We start from the raw sequence: 20,818 nt of genomic DNA on the forward strand, positions 1-20,818 counted from the left end.
GCCCTCGGCAAAAATTCATTGAGGGCCCCTCCAACCAGCATTCATCAGCATCGTGTCCCCACGCTTACTCCTCTTACACAGACGGATATGTCCTCTTCATCTTCCTTAAATCACTTTTATTGACAAAGGTTTTCAACGGAGAGCGAGTGCTGTCAGGTGGGGCCCCCTTAGGGAGGGTTTCCTACTGTCGTTTCAAAATGTGCACATTTTGAGCTACTGCTGTGGTTTGAAGTTTGTCAGCCCTTGGGGGCCCCTTACTGGCCTGGGGCCCCTTACTGGCCTGGGGCCCCTTACTGGCCTGGGGCCCCCAGGTACTTGCCAGCCTTGCCTGTTGACAAGCAGCGCCTCTGTTACTCGATTTATTCACCAGTCAAAAGCATTTAATTAGTTTTTAATTAGATTACACGATCAGTTCTCGTTCATCACGTTATGAGGCTTAGCTTCACCCCAACGCCAAGGCGTAATTTTACAAAAGAAATCTGGTAATATGAAGAGTTCTCACATTTTAAAAACTTCTTCAACATCCATGAGAAACTTCTAGAGTCTGACTTTGGTTATAATTTAAATGTACCAGTTTCAAATAAATCCTGCAGTTGATCCATGAGAACAATTGATTAAAGGTTTATTTATATTCTGTCGTTTTTGTTGAGTCTTAACGGGTAACATTGAAATATTGTCGTAGAAAAAGAACACAAGTTTGGATATGCAGCAATCAAAACATCTAAGAAGACAGATTCAAATGTTCAGTCTCCTCCTCTTCCCTACAAGTTTCCATGACCCCCCCCCCCCACACACACACACACACACACACGCACACAATCAGAGGCAAGGCAGGGCAACATCTTGGGGCCCCAGACCAGTACCTGAGGATTCACAAACTTTCACAAAGATCCCTGCTCTCTCCTCCCCTGGTATCTCTTCAGCTGTCTATCCTTAAGCGCGGTCTCTCACATTTACAAAGATTTTAAAATCGTTTAGTGCGTGCCGGGCTTTAGCAAAATGGCCCAAAAGATAATCAAATAAAGGTGACTGTGTTTCTTTAAAACACTCTGAGCAGACTATAAAAGTATTAAAAACTAACTTTAAAACTATTTGGATTCAAATGAGAACCTTATTTTTCGTGTTGGCATCTCTGGGCTTCCATACTTGAAGACTTTAATATCGTTTCTCTCTCTCAGCTGGAGTTGCCCCTCAGTTCAGGTTGCCTCCATCGGCCGACGGTCAGGTTGCAGTCGCAGCCTCTGCGCTCTGCGCTCTGCGCTCTGTGATTGGCTGAGCGCTCATTCTCCTGAGGAAATCACTCCTTTTATAGTTAACGGAGCGCAGAGCGGCTGTTTTCCGGGTTCACACTTACTCAGTATGTAGAGGAGGCGGACACCTGGACCACCGCCGCGGACACACACCGGAGCCCGGACACGCACTGTCGACGCGCACGTATCCATCGGTTATCGGTGAAGGTGAGGAGAGGGGGGGGATTCAGAGGGGGGTGTTTTGGATCAGCAGAGCGGGGCGGAGTGTGTGTGTGTGTGTGTGTGTGTGTGTGTGTGTGTGTGTGTGTGTGTGTGTGTGTGTGTGTGTGTGTGTGTGTGTGTGTGTGTGTGTGTGTGTGTGTGTGTGTGTGTGTGTGTGTGTGTGGGGGGGGGGGGGGGGGGGGGGGGAGATGGGTCCTCTCTCTGGGTGGATCTCAAATCAGACATGTCAGGTCCTGCAGAAAGCTGCTGCTGCTGCTGCAAACTCACCAGGAAACAACAACTTTTTATTCTGCTTTTTATTCACGTTACGAGCACACAGAAGTGACGCGTCGAGAGGTCAAAGTTCGGGTTGTAGTTCTGCTCTGAGATCAGTTCATTGAGTCGTCCACATCGCGGAGCTTTCCTGAAGGTATGTGACGACACCACGACAGTAACGAGCTGCAGCATTGTGTAGCCTGCAGCGATCATTACACTGCAAGTATTCAGACAAACACTCAGCCTGAAGGTTCCTTATGGCTCCAAAGTGTTTCTTTTCATTTGTTTCTGTCTTAACTGTCACAGTAAAAGGAAAACTGCTTGAATAGATTCTGAACTCTTTCTTCTCTCTTAAAATCCTAAAAAAAACCCAAAACCTTTAAGATGCTTAAAAACGTTTTAAATGCTGAAAAAGATGCATGTATAAAGAATAAGGCTGACAAACGATTACACCTTTTAATCGCTGAAACTCAATAACTCAATCACATTTTAATCGCATGTTTGAAATTCCCAAATTTCCCATTTAAAAGCAAAAATTGTGAGGCTTTTATTTTGAAATGTTGTGCTGCCTTAAGCTGAGAGTACTTTACTTACGGTGTGTTTTTATTTTGAAATACAGTAAGGCCCTTCTGGTAGATGGAAGATTAGGACAGGAAGTTAAGCACAGAAACAGGAAGTTGTTAGGGATCCCAAAGTGAGGTCAAACAGCTCAAAGGAACGGCAACAAAGGTCAATGTGTGATGTCATAAGGTCAATGTGTGATGTCATCAGGTGGATATTACTGTCTGAGAGTTTGTTAAAGTGAAATGAGACATTCAAAGATGCAGCAGTGTTCTTCTTTTCCATCACTGAGACTACAGGGAGACACTGAGGACCACTATCTACGGAGAGCCTGAAGGGACAAACATGAGATTAATCACAATGAAGTAGTTAATGCTGACAGCCTGACCATTAGAAATAGTTATCAGAGCGTAACACAAGTTTAAATTATTTAAAGGAGCAGTATGTAACTCTGACCCCTAGTGTTTAAAATGGGTACTGCAGTCTAAATTCTAAACATCATAGAGAGCTGTCTCCCCCCCCCTTCTCTCTAGAGTGGATGCTCACTCAGGTCACCATGTGGAGGACTCTGAAGCTTCAGTGTTTATCCAGCTCTGCATGGGTCTGTAAACCTTTCTGTGTTCTAACCTCTCTCCATTTTTCAAAAGCATCTCCAATATTGATCCTAGTTTGAGCACGTTTCTGCTCGTGGAGCTTATTAGAAACATGCAGAGGCTTTTTAGGTCGGGTACAATCACTTCTATCTGAACCACTTCTCTTGACCGCTTCCATCGCTGCAACACCTGTTGACCTGATAACTGCTCTCATATCTGGCAAACTGAGGGGCGTCCAAAAAGGCCATGTGGGGCGTGTCTTAAAGCGCCTACCTTCTCTGGTCCAAACAAATCCAGAGCATTCAGGAGCAGAATCTAAAGTTAGAAGGAGGACATACTGGCTGCTGCATTGTTGTCAGAGAAGATGTTTCCTTAATGATCAGATAGTAAGATACCTTTATCACCTCACTCTCTACACATCTCACTGATTGGACCTTTAATTCTCAGGTTAATTTTGTGCTCCAGCACTTTTCAAGACCTGCCCTGTCCTAATTGGTGTTTATCACCAGGCACAAGGCTCCCTCCTGTCTGACAGGGAGAGTCTCCCGCTGTGAGGTGCATGTGTGAAAGCAGCTTTAATGACTTTGTTCTCTAAGTGCTACAAACTTCTTCTTCTGCTGTTTCTATTTTTATTCCTGACTCGAGAATTCTTCTCAACACCTCGTCTGTTTTCTCAGAAAGCCACATGCTGTAATGTCCTTTTGCTAAAAGCGGCTCCAAATTGAGGAACTTGGCTGTTAAAATGTGCTTACATCTATTCATGTAGAATAAAGTCACATTCTTTGGATATTCAAAACACTGAGGAAGAGAGCAGCTCATCCTGACGAGTTGTTGACAATTTGTCTGTACTTTAATGTCCGTAAATAATCTTCTACCTCTGCAACACGAGGGGAATAAAAACATTTACGAGAGGCTCATTTAAGAAATGAAAGTAAAAGAAGTGGAAGTTTCACGGCCGTGTTGGTCGATGACATCTCTGTTCATTTAAAGATCAACATTATCAACATGTACAGAATCTTTAAAGGCGACATATTCTGTAAAACACACTTCTCCATGTTCCTCTAACTCTAATATGTGTCTCTAGTCTACAAACCCCCCAATCATGAGAAAAGTCCATCCTCTCTGTCTTTTGCCTGCTCCACTTTTCAGAAAATGTGTGCTCAAACAGGCCGTTTGGAGATTTTCCCTTCATGACATCACAAAAGGCAGTAGCCCCTCCCCCAGGTGGGTGACACTCCCACAGCTAGGTGTTTGTTCTGCCCTCTGAGTCTGCCTTCTCACCGTAACCAATAGGACATGGAGCCAGAAAGACCAGAGTACACCCAAGTCCTTCCAGAGAGGGGGCGTGGTCAGACACAGTTCATTTACATATTTAAAGGTAGAGACACAGAAACAGCCTGTTCTTAGCAGGGCTGAAATAGAGGGGTTTATAGACATGATCAAATACAGGATCAGAGTGGACTTAGACACTTCACACACATGTTTTGAGGAGCTCTGACACTTATTTAAACTGAAGAGGAGGAGGAGGATATGTCACCTTTACAAAAAAACCTAAATCTATTTCTTTAGACGAGTCTAAAATGTACTAATAGATTCAGAATCAAATCATAGAGTGATGTGTTTGTGCCATTCAGACAGTTTGCAGGAGTTTGCAGGCAGTTGTTGGGACCTCTAGTTTTTGTAGTGGTGCGATCAGAACTGGTTTTGATATTGTTTGAATTTGACTAGAACATGTCAGAGAGGGTCCCTCCAGAGATCGACCTTCTTCTTAAAATCGCCCCAATCAAATCTGTAGAACACAGGAGTTGCTGGTCTACTGCTGCCTTTTTGTTTGTTTGTTTTGTACGCTACACACATATTCCATTTAGAGCAATGTTTTTTTCAAAGTGGGGGTCCCGACACCCTGGGGGGGGGGGTCACAGAAATTTAGAACTCAAGTGCCGTAGCTAAGATCAGCCGTCATTCATATTGATTCTGTGACGGTGTAATATTAGTGTCCCAGTCTGTGAGGTCACATTGTTTTTTGGAAACGTTTCAGCATTTTGGAAACACGGCACAGCTCCACATACACACACAGTCAGACATGCACACACACACAGCGCTGCACTGTGCTCCTCCGCTGGCTCAGCTGATCCCGTCTCTCCTCTGTAACGCCTCTGGTACTACCTCTAAAGACGGGACAGAGGGGGGGGTCACTTCGTCCCCTCATTACGTCTCTGAGACATCCAGATTGAAGGCAAAACGTCACAGGGGCGTAAATATCACAGCTTGAAGCAGCTGCCTGAATCGAGCTTTTGCCAGACACGGGTTGCAACAATACCTGAATTTAAAATGTTGATATGATTCTAGTGAAAAACAGACAATATCAAAAGCTGTTTGGATAGAAAGACAACTAAACTAGAAGTCCCAGACCCCCATTGGGGACTTTCTTGTTTTCAGTTTTTGGAAGCAAACAAACAAAGGTGGGGGGGACAGTTTGTGAAGGATTCATTCCTCTACTACACACCGGTGTTATGAAGTAGTTGGGTACTTTTTGTGATTGTGGTTTTGAAAAGTGTCAAACATTTTTACGACCTCATGTCTGACACGTCGAGGACGGACTGTTAAATGTTTCCCTTCCATTCAAAGACTAAATAACGTGACAAATAACCGTCCCGGTAACAGACTCTGTATTTCTCGTGTGAATCGAATTCGAGGCGGCGTTTGCTAAAGGTTAAGGTGCTCAGTGGTTTTCTGCTGATAAAGACTCGAAGCTCAGAATAAACCCGACGTTGGTTACATTTTCTGAACTGCTCTGCCGCTGCTCTCTTGGTGTCTTTACCTGATCTGTGCACAGTCTGCTTCACTTCCTCTGTTTTAAATTTAGGCCCAACTTTCAGACTCGACTTCCTCTTTTTTCACTGCTCATAACGAGACTTCTGTGCTCACCGCCTCGACAGAGCTGCGTCTGCAGGAACAAGCGTTTTGCTCTGAGGAGATTATCTGCAGAAAATGAGACTCTGAGAATCCACTTTTCACTCGACCTGTTCAGTGAGTATCTTTGTTCAGGCAGAATCCTCAACAGCTTGTTTTGTTGTTTTGTCTTTGCATCACTTCCACACTCTTTCCTCTGCTGCGTTGCTCGTTGTTGGTGCTTTGAGACGGGTGTGAGAGTGGGTACATTTAAACGCCCTTGTTGTCAGGGGGATTGTCTCACTGAGGCTATGTATCAGCTCGACCTTCAGCAGCAGGTTTGTTCACCACCTGGGCAAAGTCAGGAGCCTTCAGAGAAACCGTGACCCGGTTCATCACGCCTGGTCTTAACACGCCTCCTGGGTGTGTCTGACTGTTCGTGGTCATTTGTATCATTGCACAAATCCACTAGCAGCGATGAAGTCTGATGTAGGTTTTTCCGATTTTGTGTTCTTTTGAGAGTTCAAAGCAAAGACTGGGTCATTCAGAGCCACAGACTCTGGAGGGGAAATAGATGCAGCCTCCTGTATGAAAAGTGGAGCCGATGCAGAAGTGACCTAAACCTGCATTCTGTCAAATGACCAGCAGGGGGCAACTGCGCTGGTTTCCTCATGAGTCCACGGTCTCAATCTGGAGTTTGAAGTCTTCTTCAACACAGCGTGATGTTCATTTAGTAAATGATGGTCCCATTAAGAGTCAGAGAGACCAGGACACAGCGGAGGAGTGAGGGCGGGGCTACTGTTCATTGACAAGTTGCTACCATGGCAACTAGCAGCTCCTGGGTTCTGCAAACTTAAAGGGGGAGTCGGTTAGAGTTGGTCGTGTCCTCACTGTCTCTGTCTCAAACTTTGTGTTCTGTCAGGATGGGGAACCTGATCAAGGTGTTAACCAGAGACATCGACAACAATGGTGGAAACTTCTTTCTGGATTTTGAGAGTAAGACACACATACACACACACACACACACACTGACACACACACACTGACACACACCTGGGAGACGTTTTGAATCTAAAGTAACGGGGAGATTGTGTGTTTAAACTTCGGTGTGTGTGTGTGTGTGTGTGTGTGTGTGTGTGTGTGTGTGTGTGTGTGTGTGTGTGTGTGTGTGTGTGTGTGTGTGTGTGTGTGTGTGTGTGTGTGTGTGTGTGTGTGTGTGTGTGTGTGTGTGTGTGTGTGTGTGTGTGTGTGTGTGTGTGTGTGTGTGTGTGTGTGTGTGTGTGTGTGTGTGTGTGTCTCTGCAGACGCTCAGCCCTCGCAGTCGGAGACGGAGGTGTGGGAGGAGGTGAACCAGGTGCTGACGGAGTCTCGGGTCATCCTGGAAGACCTGCAGTCTTACAGAGGAGCAGGAGAGGAAATCAGACAGGTAAGAAGGAGGACAGGTGGGAAAGAGGACAGGTAGGAAAGAGGAGAGGTAGGAAAGAGGACAGGTAAGAAAGAGGGCAGGTAGGAAAGAGGACAGGTAGGAAAGAGGACAGGTAGGAAAGAGGAGAGGTAGGGAAGAGGACAGGTAGGAAAGAGGAGAGGTAGGAAAGAGGACAGGTAAGAAAGAGGGCAGGTAGGAAAGAGGACAGGTAGGAAAGAGGAGAGGTAGGGAAGAGGACAGGTAGGAAAGAGGAGAGGTAGGAAAGAGGACAGGTAGGGAAGAGGAGAGGTAGGGAAGAGGAGAGGTAGGAAAGAGGAGAGGTAGGAAAGAGGACAGGTAAGAAAGAGGATAGGTAGGGAAGAGGACAGGTAGGAAAGAGGAGAGGTAGGAAAGAGGACAGGTAAGAAAGAGGGCAGGTAGGAAAGAGGACAGGTAGGAAAGAGGAGAGGTAGGAAAGAGGACAGGTAAGAAAGAGGAGAGGTGGCATAGAGGACAGGTTACATAGAGGACAGGTTACATACAGGACAGGTAACATAGAGGACAGGTAACATGGAGGACAGGTAAGAAAGAGGGCAGGTAGGAAAGAGGACAGGCAGGAAAGAGGAGAGGTGGCATAGAGGACAGGTTACATAGAGGACAGGTTACATAGAGGACAGGTAACAGAGAGGACAGGTAACATAGAGGACAGCAGGTAGGAAAGAGGACAGGTAAGAAAGAGGACAGGTTACATAGAGGACAGGTTACGTAGAGGACAGGTAACATAGAGGACAGGTAACACCACCCATAGAGTATCTTGACTAAAGTGTGGATACTGAGGTATAAATTGGAGTTTTCTCTGTTCATGCTGCCCCCCCTGAGTCCCCCCCAACCCCCCCTTTCTCTCATGCCCCCCCGTCATTCATTTTGATGCTTCCTTCTTCTCCTACACAACTTTGTGTGTGTGTGTGTGTGTGTGTGTGTGTGTGTGTGTGTGTGTGTGTGTGTGTGTGTGTGTGTGTGTGTGTGTGTGTGTGTGTGTGTGTGTGTGTGTGTGTGTGTGTGTGTGTGTGTAGGCCATCCAGAGTCCAGGTGTGGAGGGGGTTCAGGAGAAGGCCTGGTCTGCTGTGGTTCCTTTGGTCGGCAAACTCAAAAGCTTCTACGAGTTCTCTCAGAAACTCGGTAAGAAACCTGTAACCACCATCAGGACGGACACCTTCATGTTGTGGCTGTAGTTCCTCCTGCAGCCACTAGAGGGAGCACCACTGCATCATTTCAGTGAACGTTATCAGTGTTTGTTTCATGTTTCAAATGGAGAAGAACTCACCTGTCCCCCTCTGTGTCCTCTTCTGTCTCCTCCTTGTCTCCTCCTTGTCTCCCCCTCTGTGTCCTCTTCTGTCTCCTCTTTGTCTCCCCCTTGTCTCCTCCTTGTCTCCTCCTTTTCTCCCCCTCTGTGTCCTCTTCTGTCTCCTCCTTGTCTCCCCCTCTGTGTCCTCTTCTGTCTCCTCCTTGTCTCCTCCTTCTCTCCTCCTTGTCTCCCGCTCTGTGTCCTCTTCTGTCTCCTCCTTGTCTCCTCCTTCTCTCCTCCTTGTCTCCCCCTTGTCTCCTCCCATCAGAGTCCAGTCTGCGGCGTCTCCTGGTCGTCCTCACCAGCGCCGCCTCGACTCCCACTCAGCACCTGGAGCAGAAACAGGCTCTGGCTCGACAGTTTGCCCACATCATGCACTTCACGCTGCGCTTCGACGAACTCAAGGTCTGCTCCTGATCCTCCTCCTCACCTCCTCATCTCCTTCATCTCTTTGTCCCTCCTCCTCATCTCCTTCATCACTTTGTCCCTCCACCTTATCTCTTTCATCACTTTGTCCCTCCTCCTCATCTCCTTCATCTCTTTGTCCCTCCTCCTCATCTCCTTCATCACTTTGTCCCTCCACCTTATCTCTTTCATCACTTTGTCCCTCCTCCTCATCTCCTTCATCACTTTGTCCCTCCTCCACATCTCCTTCATCACTTTGTCCCTCCTCCTCACCTCCTTCATCACTTTGTCCCTCCTCCTCATCTCCTTCAACACTTTGTCCCTCCACCTTATCTCTTTCATCACTTTGTCCCTCCTCCTCATCTCCTTTATCACTTTGTCCCTCCACCTTATCTCTTTCATCACTTTGTCCCTCCTCCTCACCTCCTTCATCACTTTGTCCCTCCTCCACATCTCCTTCATCACTTTGTCCCTCCTCCTCACCTCCTTCATCACTTTGTCCCTCCTCCTCATCTCCTTCATCACTTTGTCCCTCCTCCTCATCTCCTTCATCACTTTGTCCCTCCACCTTATCTCCTTCATCACTTTGTCCCTCCTCCTCACCTCCTTCATCACTTTGTCCCTCCTCCTCATCTCCTTTATCACTTTGTCCCTCCTCCTCATCTCCTTTATCACTTTGTCCCTCCTCCTCATCTCCTTCATCACTTTGTCCCTCCTCCTCATCTCCTTCATCACTTTGTCCCTCCTCCTCACATCCTTCATCACTTTGTCCCTCCTCCCCACCTCCTTCATCACTTTGTCCCTCCTCCTCACCTCCTCACCTCCTTCATCATTTTGTCCCTCCTCCTCATCTCCTTCATCACTTTGTCCCTCCTCCTCATCTCCTTTATCACTTTGTCCCTCCACCTCATCTCCTTCATCACTTTGTCCCTCCTCCTCACCTCCTTCATCACTTTGTCCCTCCTCCTCATCTCCTTCAACACTTTGTCCCTCCTCCCCACCTCCTTCATCACTTTGTCCCTCCTCCTCATCTCCTTCAACACTTTGTCCCTCCTCCCCACCTCCTTCATCACTTTGTCCCTCCTCCTCATCTCCTTCATCACTTTGTCCCTCCTCCTCATCTCCTTCAACACTTTGTCCCTCCTCCCCACCTCCTTCATCACTTTGTCCCTCCTCCTCATCTCCTTCAACACTTTGTCCCTCCTCCCCACCTCCTTCATCACTTTGTCCCTCCTCCTCATCTCCTTCATCACTTTGTCCCTCCTCCTCACCTCCTTCATCACTTTGTCCCTCCTCCTCATCTCCTTCATCACTTTGTCCCTCCTCCTCACCTCCTCATCTCTTTGTCCCTCCTCTTCACCTCCTCATCTCTTTGTCCCTCCTCTTCACCTCCTTCATCACTTTGTCCCTCCTCCTCACCTCCTTCCTCTCGTTGTCCCTCCTCCTCATCTCCTTCATCACTTTGTCCCTCCTCCTCATGTCCTTCCTCTCTTTGTCCCTCCTCCTCACCTCCTTCCTCTCTTTGTCCCTCCTCCTCATCTCCTTCATCACTTTGTCCCTCCTCCTCATCTCCTTCAACACTTTGTCCCTCCTCCCCACCTCCTTCATCACTTTGTCCCTCCTCCTCATCTCCTTCATCACTTTGTCCCTCCTCCTCATCTCCTTCAACACTTTGTCCCTCCTCCCCACCTCCTTCATCACTTTGTCCCTCCTCCTCATCTCCTTCAACACTTTGTCCCTCCTCCCCACCTCCTTCATCACTTTGTCCCTCCTCCTCATCTCCTTCATCACTTTGTCCCTCCTCCTCACCTCCTTCATCACTTTGTCCCTCCTCCTCATCTCCTTCATCACTTTGTCCCTCCTCCTCACCTCCTCATCTCTTTGTCCCTCCTCTTCACCTCCTCATCTCTTTGTCCCTCCTCTTCACCTCCTTCATCACTTTGTCCCTCCTCCTCACCTCCTTCCTCTCGTTGTCCCTCCTCCTCATCTCCTTCATCACTTTGTCCCTCCTCCTCATGTCCTTCCTCTCTTTGTCCCTCCTCCTCACCTCCTTCCTCTCTTTGTCCCTCCTCCTCATCTCCTTCATCACTTTGTCCCTCCTCCTCACCTCCTTCATCACTTTGCCCCTCCTCTTCACCTCCTTCATCACTTTGTCCCTCCTCCTCACCTCCTTCATCTCTTTGTCCCTCCTCCTCACCTCCTTCATCACTTTGTCCCTCCTTCTCATCTCCTTTATCACTTTGTCCCTCCTCCTCACCTCCTCACCTCCTTCATCATTTTGTCCCTCCTCCTCATCTCCTTCATCACTTTGTCCCTCCTCCTCATCTCCTTTATCACTTTGTCCCTCCACCTCATCTCCTTCATCACTTTGTCCCTCCTCCTCACCTCCTTCATCACTTTGTCCCTCCTCCTCATCTCCTTCATCACTTTGTCCCTCCTCCTCACCTCCTTCATCACTTTGTCCCTCCTCCTCATGTCCTTCCTCTCTTTGTCCCTCCTCCTCACCTCCTTCCTCTCTTTGTCCCTCCTCCTCATCTCCTTCATCACTTTGTCCCTCCTCCTCATCTCCTTTATCACTTTGTCCCTCCTCCTCACCTCCTTCATCACTTTGTCCCTCCTCCTCATCTCCTTCAACACTTTGTCCCTCCTCCCCACCTCCTCATCTCTTTGTCCCTCCTCTTCACCTCCTCATCTCTTTGTCCCTCCTCTTCACCTCCTTCATCACTTTGTCCCTCCTCCTCATCTCCTTTATCACTTTGTCCCTCCACCTCATCTCCTTCATCACTTTGTCCCTCCTCCTCACCTCCTTCATCACTTTGTCCCTCCTCCTCATCTCCTTCAACACTTTGTCCCTCCTCCCCACCTCCTTCATCACTTTGTCCCTCCTCCTCATCTCCTTCAACACTTTGTCCCTCCTCCCCACCTCCTTCATCACTTTGTCCCTCCTCCTCATCTCCTTCATCACTTTGTCCCTCCTCCTCACCTCCTTCATCACTTTGTCCCTCCTCCTCATCTCCTTCATCACTTTGTCCCTCCTCCTCACCTCCTCATCTCTTTGTCCCTCCTCTTCACCTCCTCATCTCTTTGTCCCTCCTCTTCACCTCCTTCATCACTTTGTCCCTCCTCCTCACCTCCTTCCTCTCGTTGTCCCTCCTCCTCATCTCCTTCATCACTTTGTCCCTCCTCCTCATGTCCTTCCTCTCTTTGTCCCTCCTCCTCACCTCCTTCCTCTCTTTGTCCCTCCTCCTCATCTCCTTCATCACTTTGTCCCTCCTCCTCACCTCCTTCATCACTTTGCCCCTCCTCTTCACCTCCTTCATCACTTTGTCCCTCCTCCTCACCTCCTTCATCTCTTTGTCCCTCCTCCTCACCTCCTTCATCACTTTGTCCCTCCTTCTCATCTCCTTTATCACTTTGTCCCTCCTCCTCACCTCCTCACCTCCTTCATCATTTTGTCCCTCCTCCTCATCTCCTTCAACACTTTGTCCCTCCTCCTCATCTCCTTTATCACTTTGTCCCTCCACCTCATCTCCTTCATCACTTTGTCCCTCCTCCTCACCTCCTTCATCACTTTGTCCCTCCTCCTCATCTCCTTCATCACTTTGTCCCTCCTCCTCACCTCCTTCATCACTTTGTCCCTCCTCCTCATGTCCTTCCTCTCTTTGTCCCTCCTCCTCACATCCTTCCTCTCTTTGTCCCTCCTCCTCATCTCCTTCATCACTTTGTCCCTCCTCCTCATCTCCTTTATCACTTTGTCCCTCCACCTCATCTCCTTCATCACTTTGTCCCTCCTCCTCACCTCCTTCATCACTTTGTCCCTCCTCCTCATCTCCTTCAACACTTTGTCCCTCCTCCCCACCTCCTTCATCACTTTGTCCCTCCTCCTCATCTCCTTCAACACTTTGTCCCTCCTCCCCACCTCCTTCATCACTTTGTCCCTTCTCCTCATCTCCTTCATCACTTTGTCCCTCTTCCTCACCTCCTTCATCACTTTGTCCCTCCTCCTCATCTCCTTCATCACTTTGTCCCTCCTCCTCACCTCCTCATCTCTTTGTCCCTCCTCTTCACCTCCTCATCTCTTTGTCCCTCCTCTTCAACTCCTTCATCACTTTGTCCCTCCTCCTCACCTCCTTCCTCTCGTTGTCCCTCCTCCTCATCTCCTTCATCACTTTGTCCCTCCTCCTCATGTCCTTCCTCTCTTTGTCCCTCCTCCTCACCTCCTTCCTCTCTTTGTCCCTCCTCCTCATCTCCTTCATCACTTTGTCCCTCCTCCTCACCTCCTTCATCACTTTGCCCCTCCTCTTCACCTCCTTCATCACTTTGTCCCTCCTCCTCACCTCCTTCATCTCTTTGTCCCTCCTCCTCACCTCCTTCATCACTTTGTCCCTCCTTCTCATCTCCTTTATCACTTTGTCCCTCCTCCTCATCTCCTTCAACACTTTGTCCCTCCTCCTCACCTCCTTCATCACTTTGTCCCTCCTCCTCACTTCCTTCATCACTTTGTCCCTCCTCCTCATGTCCTTCCTCTCTTTGTCCCTCCTCCTCATCTCCTTCAACACTTTGTCCCTCCTCCTCACCTCCTTCATCACTTTGTCCCTCCTCCTCACCTCCTTCATCACTTTGTCCCTCCTCCTCATCTCCTTCAACACTTTGTCCCTCCTCCTCATCTCCTTTATCACTTTGTCCCTCCACCTCATCTCCTTCATCACTTTGTCCCTCCTCCTCATCTCCTTCAACACTTTGTCCCTCCTCCTCATCTCCTTCATCACTTTGTCCCTCCTCCTCATCTCCTTCATCACTTTGTCCCTCCTCCTCACCTCCTTCATCACTTTGTCCCTCCTCCTCATCTCCTTCATCACTTTGTCCCTCCTCCTCATCTCCTTCATCACTTTGTCCCTCCTCCTCATCTCCTTCAACACTTTGTCCCTCCTCCTCACCTCCTTCATCACTTTGTCCCTCCTCCCCTTCAACACTTTGTCCCTCCTCCTCACCTCCTTCATCACTTTGTCCCTCCTCCTCACCTCCTCACCTCCTTCATCATTTTGTCCCTCCTCCTCATCTCCTTCATCACTTTGTCCCTCCTCCTCATCTCCTTTATCACTTTGTCCCTCCACCTCATCTCCTTCATCACTTTGTCCCTCCTCCTCACCTCCTTCATCACTTTGTCCCTCCTCCTCATCTCCTTCAACACTTTGTCCCTCCTCCCCACCTCCTTCATCACTTTGTCCCTCCTCCTCATCTCCTTCAACACTTTGTCCCTCCTCCCCACCTCCTTCATCACTTTGTCCCTTCTCCTCATCTCCTTTATCACTTTGTCCCTCCACCTCATCTCCTTCATCACTTTGTCCCTCCTCCTCACCTCCTTCATCACTTTGTCCCTCCTCCTCATCTCCTTCAACACTTTGTCCCTCCTCCCCACCTCCTTCATCACTTTGTCCCTCCTCCTCATCTCCTTCAACACTTTGTCCCTCCTCCCCACCTCCTTCATCACTTTGTCCCTTCTCCTCATCTCCTTCATCACTTTGTCCCTCTTCCTCATCTCCTTCATCACTTTGTCCCTCTTCCTCATCTCCTTCATCACTTTGTCCCTCCTCCTCATCTCCTTCATCTCTTTGTCCCTCCTCCTCACCTCCTTCATCTCCTTGTTCCAGATGACGAATCCGGCGATCCAGAACGACTTCAGTTATTACAGACGAACCATCAGTCGGATGCGGATCAACAACTTGTCCGTAAGTGGCTTTGGGTCCAAAGGGACCAGAATCCAGTCTTAGTGAATCAGACCCTCTGAGATGAATGTTTCTCTGTTTCTGATTTCCATTCATCTGTTCTCTTACGAGTTTCTAAAATCCAACCTGTTGATTTTCTCTTCCCAGGCTGATGCAGGAAATGAAGTCAACAACGAGCTGGCCAATCGGATGTCTCTGTTTTACGCCAGTGCCACGCCGATGCTGAAGACGCTAAGTGACGCCACGTCAAAGTTCGTCTCGGATGTGAGTCCAGACTGAGAATTAAATCTTTGTCCTCTTTTTAGATTTGTTTGAAGTAGCTTTTCCAGGATGTATATCAATGAACTTTATACGTTTATGAACCAAACGCTGCCAGAGTGTTTATCCAGCTCTGCACGGGTCTGTAAACCTTTCTGTGTTCTAACCTCTCTCCATTTTTCAAAAGCATCTCCAATATTGATCCTAGTTTGAGCACGTTTCTGCTCGTGGAGCTTATTAGAAACATGCAGAGGCTTTTTAGGTCGGGTACAATCACTTCTATCTGAACCACTTCTCTTGCCCGCTTCCATCGCTGCAACACCTGTTGACCTGATAACTGCTCTCATATCTGACAAACTAAGGGGCGTCCAAAACGGCCGTGTGGGGGGGTGTCTTAAAAGCGCCTACCTTCTCTGGTCCAAACAAATCCAGAGCATTCAGGAGCAGAATCTAAAGTTAGAAGGAGGACATACTGGCTGCTGCATTGTTGTCAGAGAAGCCAGCACTTCAACATAGCATGTTTCCTTAATGATCAGATAGTAAGATACCTTTATCATTTACCTCACTATGAAAAGACGTTTGTATTCCAACAGTTATTTCATAATTATTTGATTCATAACTGCACAAACAGAACTCAGAAAATAACACCAAGTCAAAGTTGTGTCAGTGTTAAAAGCTTAGTTTAATTGTTTTGTTCCATGTTGAGGGTGTAATGATTATTTCAGCCAGCAGGGGTCAGAAGCAGACAGTTTATCTTCATGTTCATGAACAGCCAGCAGAGGGCGCCCTCACTGTTCCTCTCTGTGGCTACAAACACATGAAGGGAAGTTTAATGATCCCTGAAGCTGTTGTTGAAGGATTAGATATTTCCTCCTGAAGTCATAACATGAAGCATATCTTTACATTCAGCTAAATCACGCCTACATGATGGATGAGTTAATACTGATGGACTCTTTACTCAGCGGCCTCTACCATCAGTGTGTGAATGTGTATGAATGGATGAGTTAATACTGATGGACTCTTTACACAGCAGCCTCTACCATCAGTGTGTGAATGTGTATGAATGGATGAGTTAATACTGATGGACTCTTTACTCAGCGGCCTCTACCATCAGTGTGTGAATGGATGAGTTAATACTGATGGACTCTTCACTCAGCAGCCTCTACCATCAGTGTGTGAATGGATGAGTTAATACTGATGGACTCTTTACTCAGCAGCCTCTACCATCAGTGTGTGAATGTGTATGAATGGATGAGTTAATACTGATGGACTCTTTACTCAGCAGCCTCTACCATCAGTGTGTGAATGGATGAGTTAATACTGATGGACTCTTTACTCAGCAGCCTCTACCATCAGTGTGTGAATGGATGAGTTAATACTGATGGACTCTTTACTCAGCAGCCTCTACCATCAGTGTGTGAATGTGTATGAATGGATGAGTTAATACTGATGGACTCTTTACTCAGCAGCCTCTACCATCAGTGTGTGAATGTGTATGAATGGATGAGTTAATACTGATGGACTCTTTACTCAGCAGCCTCTACCATCAGTGTGTGAATGTGTATGAATGGATGAGTTAATACTGATGGACTCTTTACTCAGCAGCCTCTACCATCAGTGTGTGAATGTGTATGAATGGATGAGTTAATACTGATGGACTCTTTACTCAGCAGCCTCTACCAACACTCACCGACCACTTTATTATATTGCAAATATCTTATCAGCCAATCACATGGCAGCAACTCAATGCATTTAGGAATGTGTGATGAAGACGATCTGCTGAAGTTCAAACCGAGCAACCGAGGAAAACGTTTATTCAAGTGACTTTGAACTTTGTTGGTGCCAGACGGACTGAGTATTTCAGCTGCTCATCTACTGGGATGAGATGAGAGATGAGATGAGATTCAACTTTATTGTCATTACACATATACAAGTATAGAGTAACGAAATGAGGTTTGGCATCTCACCAGAAGTGCAAATAAGCAGAAAGTGCAAGAGTCTGTGCTATGTACAGTAATTGAGTGCAAGAGTCTGTGCTATGTACAGTAATTCTGTGCTATGTACAGTAATTGCAAAATTTACAGATGTAGACAAAAAAAGTGAATTATTAGGTACTATGTACAGTAATTGAGTGCAAGAGTCTGTGCTATGTACAGTAATTCTGTGCTATGTACAGTAATTGAGTGCAAGAGTCTGTGCTATGTACAGTAATTCTGTGCTATGTACAGTAATTGCAAAATTTACAGATGTAGACAAAAAAAGTGAATTATTAGGTAAATCTGGATGGCTGGATTAATGGGATGCAATAAATATAAATAAATGCTATAAATAAGTAATGCTACAAAATAAGTGTGTTTTTAGGATTATAATATACAGATTAAGATGCAGTGAGCATGCTATACTAATAATATACAGATTAAGATGCAGTGAGCATGCTATACTAATAATATACAGATTAAGATGCAGTGATCATGCTATACTAATAATATACAGATTAAGATGCAGTGAGCATGCTATACTAATAATATACAGATTAAGATGCAGTGAGCATGCTATACTAATAATATACAGATTAAGATGCAGTGAGCATGCTATACTAATAATATACAGATTAAGATGCAGTGAGCATGCTATACTAATAATATACAGATTAAGATGCAGTGAGCATGCTATACTAATAATATACAGATTAAGATGCAGTGAGCATGCTATACTAATAATATACAGATTAAGGTGCAGTGAGCATGTTATACTAATAATATACAGATTAAGATGCAGTGAGCATGTTATACTAATAATATACAGATTAAGATGCAGTGAGCATGCTATACTAATAATATACAGATTAAGATGCAGTGAGCATGTTATACTAATAATATACAGATTAAGATGCAGTGAGCATGCTATACTAATAATATACAGATTAAGATGCAGTGAGCATGTTATACTAATAATATACAGATTAAGATGCAGTGAGCATGCTATACTAATAATATACAGATTAAGGTGCAGTGAGCATGTTATACTAATAATATACAGATTAAGATGCAGTGAGCATGTTATACTAATAATATACAGATTAAGATGCAGTGAGCATGTTATACTAATAATATACAGATTAAGATGTAGTGAGCATGCTATACTAATAATATACAGATTAAGATGCAGTGAGCATGCTATACTAATAATATACAGATTAAGATGCAGTGAGCATGCTATACTAATAATATACAGATTAAGATGCAGTGAGCATGCTATACTAATAATATACAGATTAAGATGCAGTGAGCATGCTATACTAGTTTACAGATAATATAAAGTGTTAAAGTATAATATGTTGTTGATGATGATGTTGATGTTGTTGTTGTGGATGATGATGTTGATGATGATGATGTTGTTGATGATTTTGATGATGATGATGTTGTTGATGATTTTGATGATGATGACAAGGTTGTTGTGGATGATGTTGATGAGGATGATTTTAATGATGATGATGTTGTTGATGTTGATGTTGTTGATGTTGTTGATGATGATGTTGTTGTTGTTGTTGTTGTTGTTGTTGTTGATGTTGATGTTGTTGTTGTTGCAGAATCCAGACCTCCCGACTGAAAACACAACAGACTGTCTGAGCACGATGGCCAGTGTGTGTAAAGTGATGCTTGACACACCGTGAGTCCCTACATGTTCCTGAATGCATCATCACAGCCGCCCGCTTCAGACATGAACTAACACTGTGTGTGTGTGTGTGTGTGTGTGTGTGTGTGTGTGTGTGTGTGTGTGTGTACGTGTGTGTGTGTGCAGGGAGTACCGCAGCCGTTTCACCAGTGACGAGACGGTGTTGTTCTGCCTCCGCGTGATGGTCGGGGTCATCATCCTATTCGACCACGTTCACCCGGCCGGAGCCTTCGTCAAGACCTCCAATATAGACGTATGTTCGCTGACTGAGTCTATCTAATCTGAGCAGCCTGATGGTTTATTTATTGCTGCTCATTCTGTCTCAACAACTTTTTATTAACGAGTTACTTTTACTTAACACGTCCATCATTACTTCTATTTCTTATTGATGATGTTTGTGTCATTAACAGAAATAATAACAAGCTTTATGTCAACGTGTTTGTTTGTCATTTTCAGATGAAAGGCTGCATCCGAGTGCTGAAGGAGCAGCCGCCCAGCAGCGTGGAGGGATTACTCAACGCTCTCAGGTCTGACCGTCACTACACAACATCAACACAAACACACACAACAACACAACAACAACACACAAACCAAACGGGAACAATTAGAAAGTCACTGTGACGTTGTTCATGACTGTCATCTCATTATTAAAATCAAACACTCAGAGGGTCTGATTCACTAAGAATGGATTGCAGCCGCTAATATCTTCACGCAGTGTTCATCATCAGCTCTGTTCAGACACCGTTTCAAGCCGCAATATTTACGCTCCTGTGATGCTTCGCCTTCATTCTGAATGTAGTGGAGGCGTAATGGGAGGATGAAATGACCCCCTTTTTGTACCGTCTTCAGAGGTAGAAACAGAGGCGTTACAGAGGAGAGAGAGGATCAGCTGTGTGTGTGTGCATGTCTGACTGTGTGTGTATGTGGAGCCCCCGCTGTGCAGTGCTTCCCCACAGCAGAATTGGAGCTGCACTCTCACTGACGGAGCTGCATGCTAACGCACAGAGACGTTGTTTGCGCTGCAGCACAGTTAGGGGAGAATTTAACCCTTCGTGTGTTTTGTGCATTAAACGGTCTCTTTTTGACTCGTGCAAAGGTTTAGCAGGCGCAAAAGCTGGTCAACTCCTTTGTGAATCAGGCCCTCAGTGTTTAGAATATTGAAGCTTTATCTTTGACTTTTTTGGGTACGATTTCTCTAAACGTCCACGAGTAGTTTGTTCTTTTTCTGACCTGATTTTCTGGTTGTTTTTGGGGTGTTGGTCATTAACGTCTCGCTCCGTCCCTGCAGGTATACAACCAAACATCTGAACGATGAGGCCACGTCAAAGCAGATCAAAAGCATGCTGCAGCCAAATTAACTCAAAGCTTCTTCTGAGTGAAACCGGAGCGATACAGGGAGACAAAGAAAAGTGTTGTGGTCCAAATTTCAAAAGAACTACTGAAAATATTTGTAGCTAATGACTCTTTGATTAACCTCAGTGTTTGTTTTGTTGTTTATTTTTTTACTCTGATTTTAAAAGCTGTTTTTTGTTGTCATAAAAAAGAAAAGAAAAATGATAAAAAAGAGAGTAAACTTTTCAGTTGGTTGATCCAAGAAAAGACGGTGTACAAACCAGCTGTTGTGTTTGAGCTGCATTCACGTCACATTTAACACATCTGTTCAGTGAAAAAAAAAAAGATTCCTCTGCCCCCTAGTGGACATTAAGAAAAGCGCAGCTGGAGATGTTTCTGTTGTTGTTGTTGTTGTTTTGTTTGCCTGCATTAACAAACATCCAGCAAGAGTCGCATACAGAAAAAACTGCGCGGGTTGATTACTTCAGAAGCGCTCTAAACGCCCCCTAGAGGCGACAGTGTTCATTACATACACAATACAACGTTTTTGGACAAAGAAAAACTCACCCGCAAGGGTGTGGTGGACAGCCCAAATGCATTTGACAGTAACAATCTGACCTCCAGCTCTCACTGAGGAACAGACAATCCACGATGTCGGCGTCTCCTCAGACATTTCTTCACCCAAACTCTTTTTTTTTTTAATGTTTTCCCCCTCTCTGCATAAAGCATTAAAATCTCAAATTTACCCACCGTGAGGTCATGTGAGGGGGCGGCTTACCCTCTGCACGATAATCTTAATGAAAGCCTTTGGTATATGATGTGTCATTATTTTCGTATCAGGTAGTGTGAGCATGCTTTGAGATTATAAAGAAGATCTGTTAAGATTCTCCTGATGTGCT

The 20,818-nt window shown here is 45.9% G+C and overlaps 1 protein-coding gene across 3 annotated transcripts; it reads left to right on the forward strand.

Moving 5' to 3' along the window:
- The first annotated feature begins 1,318 nt into the window (after positions 1-1,318).
- On the forward strand, positions 1,319-20,614 carry LOC110002891 (CYFIP-related Rac1 interactor B). 3 transcript variants are annotated; one of them, XM_065953499.1, is made up of 11 exons: positions 1,319-1,457; positions 6,696-6,769; positions 7,078-7,199; positions 8,252-8,357; positions 8,792-8,928; positions 14,580-14,657; positions 14,802-14,918; positions 18,502-18,581; positions 18,714-18,840; positions 19,044-19,114; positions 19,876-20,614. In XM_065953499.1, exons 2-11 carry the CDS (start codon positions 6,697-6,699, stop codon positions 19,943-19,945), a joined length of 981 nt encoding a protein of 326 aa, XP_065809571.1. In that variant the 5' UTR covers positions 1,319-1,457; position 6,696; the 3' UTR covers positions 19,946-20,614. The 3 variants fall into 3 exon arrangements, with proteins under 3 accessions (XP_065809571.1, XP_065809572.1, XP_065809573.1); XM_065953500.1 differs by lacking the exon at positions 1,319-1,457 and adding an exon at positions 1,675-1,881; XM_065953501.1 differs by lacking the exon at positions 1,319-1,457 and adding an exon at positions 5,450-5,911.
- The last annotated feature ends 204 nt before the right edge of the window (positions 20,615-20,818 follow it).

This window comes from Labrus bergylta, chromosome 4 (assembly GCF_963930695.1).
Source record: "Labrus bergylta chromosome 4, fLabBer1.1, whole genome shotgun sequence".
NCBI lineage: Eukaryota > Metazoa > Chordata > Actinopteri > Labriformes > Labridae > Labrus > Labrus bergylta.